Raw genomic sequence first — 4,481 nt, 5'->3', positions numbered from 1 at the left:
GGTAGGGGGTAGGTAGGTGTAGCGGGCAGGCAGGCGGGCGGGTAGGGAGCAGGCGGGTAGGGAGCAGGCAGGCGGGTCTGGGAGTGGGGCGGTCGGGGAGTCATAGTGGCGGCGGGCGGGCGGCGGTAGGGGGAGCAGGCGGGTAGGACGCAGGCGGTGGGTCAGGGCAGCGGGCAGGCGGGCGGGTGGGGAGCAGGCGTTCCAGGGAGCATCGGCAGGTGGGTAGGGAGCAGGCGGGTGGGGAGCAGGCGGGCGGCGGGCGGTGAGGATAGGCAGGTAGGGAGCAGCAGCAGGCAGCGGGAGCGGGCGGGTAGGGACGGCGGGCGGGCAGGTGTAGGAGCGGGCGGGTAGGGAGTAGGCAGGCGGGTGGGGGCAGGCGCAGGCGGGTAGGGAGCAGGCAGCGGTGGTGGGGAGTAGGCGGGTGGGAGGGGGCAGCAGGCGGGCGGGCGGGGTGGATTAGGCGTAGGGAGCAGGTGAGGCGGGCGGGTGGGGGGCATAGTAGGAGCTGGTAGGCAGGCAGGTAGGAGGTAGGCGGGTGGGGAGTAGGCGGGTGGGGAGCAGGCGGTGAGCGTAGGGGTAGGCGGTAGGGAGCGTGTGGCGGGTAGGGGAACGGAGGCGAGCCGGGTAGGAGCAGGCGGGTAGGGAGCACGGGCAGGCGGGTAGGGAGCAGGCGGGTAGGGAGCAGGCGGGTAGTACAGGAGCAGGCGGGTAGGGAGTGGGAAGGCAGGCGGGTGGGAGAACCCAGGCTTAGGGAGCTAGGTAGGCAGCGTATGAGCAGCGGGTGGGAGCAGGCGGGTAGGGAGCAGGCGGGTAGGGAGCGAGGCGGGTAGGTGGGAGCAGGCGTAGGGAGCAGGAAGGCGGGCGGTAGGGGAGCAGGCAGGTGGGAGCGGCGGGCGGGTGAGGGCGGGCGGGTAGGGAGCAGGCAGGTGGGGAGCAGGAAGGCGGGCGGGTGGGGAGCAGGCGGGTGAGGGAGTAGGCAGGCGGGTAGGGGAGCCGGCAGGCGGGTGGGTAGATAGGGGTAGGGGAGCAGGCGGGTGGGGAGCGGACGGGTTAGGGAGCAGGGGAGGCGGGCGGGTAGGGAGCAGGCAGGTGGGGGTGGAGGCGAGGCGGGTGAGGAGCAGAGCGGGCGGGTGGGTGGGGAGATAGGCGGGTGGGGAGCAGGCGAGCGTGTCTTGAGGCCGCAGGTGGGAGTAGCAGGTAGGCGGGTAGGGCGAGCAGCGGGTCGGGAGCAGGCGGGCAGGTGGGTGGGGAGCAGGTAGGCGGGAGCAGGCAGGCGGGCAGGCCGGAGTGGGGAGCAGGCGTAGGCGGGTAGGGGAGCAGTCGGGCGGGGTCGGGGAGCAGGCGGGTAGGGAGCGAGGCGGGTGGGGGAGCGAGGCAGTCAGGCGGTAGGGAGCAGGCGGTAGGGAGCAGGCGGGCAGGGAGCGGGTGGGCAGGGAGCGGGCGGGCGGGTAGGGAGTAGGCGGGCGGGTGGGGAGCAGGCGGGTGGGTAGGGGGCGAGGCGGGCGGGTAGGAGCAGGCGGGTGGGTGAGGGAGCGGGCCGGCGGGTAGGGGCGCAGGCGCAGTAGGAGCAGGCGGGTGGGTGGGGAGCAGGCAGGCGGGTAGGGGGCAGGCGGGTAGTGGAGCGAGGCGGAAGGTGTGGGTGGGGGGCAGAGGAGGCGGGCGGGTAGGGAGCAGGCGGGTGGGGAGCAGGTAAGGTAGAGGGATAGAGCAGGTGGGTGGCGAGCAGGCAGGCGGGTAGGGACCAGGCAGGTAGAGGAGCAGGCGGGTAGGGGGCAGGCAGTCAGGGGAGCCCTCCTAGCCTTCAACATCATCTCACCTCTCTTCCCTCTCTTCCCTCTCTTCCCTCTCTCTTCCCTCTCTTCCCTCTCTCATACTTAGCATATTAACCTAAGCCTTGTTACATTTATGAGGAAAGCTTTTTGGTGTATTGAGTTGAGCCACCCCGACAACAAACCTACTTTACGATCCTCAAACTGAGTCACCAAACTCTCAAACGAAAAAAAACATTAAAAAATATCTAGTGTTTTATGTTATGAAAATCTGAGGTTTGTGTGAGTCCTCCTATTCTCTACCCATTTCATATTACATTATTACTGCTAATCTGATGCCTTACTAACTTGTCTTACTACTAATATAATGCGTTATTACATTATTAATCCTAATACTAATGCATTATTACATTGCTATTGTTAATCTAATGAATTATTACATTATTATTGTTCATCTAATAACATTATTTCATGATTAATGTTATTATAATGCATTATTGCATTATTACTGCCTAATCAATAAATTATTACATTATAATTGTTAATATAATGCATTACTGCATTATCACTAATATAATACATTATCACAACAAATATCATGCATTATTACATTATCACCTGATATTGATTATTAATACATTTGTTATTGTTAATCCTACATTTACTTTTGATTGCTAATCTAATGAATTATTGCATTATCATTGTTAATTTAATGATTGCATTATTATTGTTAAATGTAATGCATTACTATATTATCACTACTAATATAATACATTATTACAGCAAATATCATGCATTATTACATTATTGCTACTAATCTATCATTATTGCTCCTGATCTAAATGTGTAATTACATTATTACCCTAATATAATGCATTATTACATTATTACTGCTAATCTAATGCATTATTTCATAATTAAAATGCTATTTTAATGCATTATTGCATTATTACTACTAATCCAATAAAGTATTACATTATCAGTTCATATAATGTGTTATTACATTATCACAGATAATCAAATCATCAATACATTATCCATTGTTAATCCTGTACATTATTACATTAGTGCTAATCTATATCTATTGCATTATCATTGTTAATTTAATGCATTATCACATTATATTGTTAATTTAATCATTACTACATTATTACCCTGCTAATCTAATGCATTATTACATTATTACTCAAATAAAATACATTATTACATTATTACTGCTAATCTAATGCATTATTCCCACGGCCGTATAAAAAAAAATATGAAAAAATATGTATTCACTCACTACTGTAAGTCGCTCTGGATAAACTAAAATTAAAATTTAAAAAAAAATTAATATCTAATGTGTTTATTACATTATACTGCTAATATAATGCATTATTTTCATCATTCCCTAAATTAATCATTATACATTATTATTGTTCATCTATTCTTCGTTCATCGGGTCACCCTATCATCTGTTTATTTGAGCGAATAAACACTCGACAAAACAACAAATACTGAAACGTAATCCAAGGTACACAAACATCATACCTTCAACACGGAACCAGATCCCACACCCACTAGTGCCAAAAGGCTGCCTAAGTATAGTCCCCAATCAGAACCCCCGCGACAGCTGCCTCTGATTAAACCCCCAAACCACCATAAAAATCTAACAACATAAAAATCACACTGACTCAACAAATAAGAGTCCCCAAGAGGCGGGGCGTACTGCTAATCCTGATGCATTATTACATTATTACTGCTTAATCTAAGCATTATTACATTATTACAGCTAATCTAACCATTTCATTCTTACTGCTAATCTAATGCATTATTACATTATTACTGCTCATCTGATGCATTATTACATTATTACTGCTAATCTAATCATTATTACTTATTACTGCTAATCTGAAGCATTATTATTATTTGCTAATCATTTTTTCTTCTATCATTTCACTAATATTGTTCATCTATGCATATTACATTCTCCTTCCCCTCCTTAGCATCAGTAACTATGCTAACCTACTGCTTAGACTCAACATAACACTGATATCCAGGGCTATCGCTGCAGCAGCCTGATACTGCTATGGCAGCCTGATACTGCTATAGCAGCTGATTGCTATAGCAGCCTGAATACTGTATAGCAGCCTCGATAACTAGCTATAGCAGCCTAATAACTACTACTAACAACCTATACTGCTTCTCTCGCTTACGATAGTCTGGCTCTCACCTGGATGACTGGCTACTCGCAGCCTGGATGACTGGCTATAGCAGTCTCGGATGGACTAGCTATAGCAGCCTAAATGAGACTGGCTGTAGCAGCCTGGATAACTGTCTGCGGCCTGAATCGACTGGCTATAGCAGCCTAGATGACTGCTATATGCAGCCTGGATGACTGCTATAGCAGCATAATAACTGGCTACATAGCAGCCTGACGATGAACTGGCTATAGCAGCCTAAATGGACTGGCTATAGCAGCCTGGATGACTGGCTATAGCAGCCTGATATGGCTATAGCAGCCTGAATGACTGCTTCTAGTACCTGAATGACTGCTATAGCAGCCTCTTTGTTTTGCAGCCTGGATGGACTGGCTATGGCGGTCTGGATGGACTGGCTATAAGCAACCTGGATGGAAGCAGCTGTAGCAGCCTGGATGGACTGGCTATAGCAGTCTGGATGGACTGGCTATAGCAGCCTGGATGGACTGGCTATAGCAGCCTGGATGGACTG

At 50.2% G+C, this 4,481-nt stretch overlaps 1 protein-coding gene across 1 annotated transcript; it reads right to left on the bottom strand.

Annotated features, from left to right (window-relative positions):
- Positions 1 to 100: 100 nt before the first annotated feature.
- LOC123485387 (extensin-like) lies at positions 101 to 1,808 on the bottom strand. Its single transcript, XM_045216295.1, has 2 exons — positions 805 to 1,808; positions 101 to 755 (listed from the first exon to the last, which is right to left on the bottom strand). Exons 1-2 carry the CDS (start codon positions 1,806 to 1,808, stop codon positions 101 to 103), a joined length of 1,659 nt encoding a protein of 552 aa, XP_045072230.1.
- Positions 1,809 to 4,481: the final 2,673 nt, after the last annotated feature.

The sequence above is a fragment of the Coregonus clupeaformis genome, unplaced genomic scaffold (genome assembly GCF_020615455.1).
Source record: "Coregonus clupeaformis isolate EN_2021a unplaced genomic scaffold, ASM2061545v1 scaf0668, whole genome shotgun sequence".
Classification (NCBI taxonomy): Eukaryota; Metazoa; Chordata; class Actinopteri; order Salmoniformes; family Salmonidae; genus Coregonus; species Coregonus clupeaformis.
Note: the sequence above shows the minus strand (reverse complement) of the source record. Positions and strands in the feature narration are given on the sequence as shown.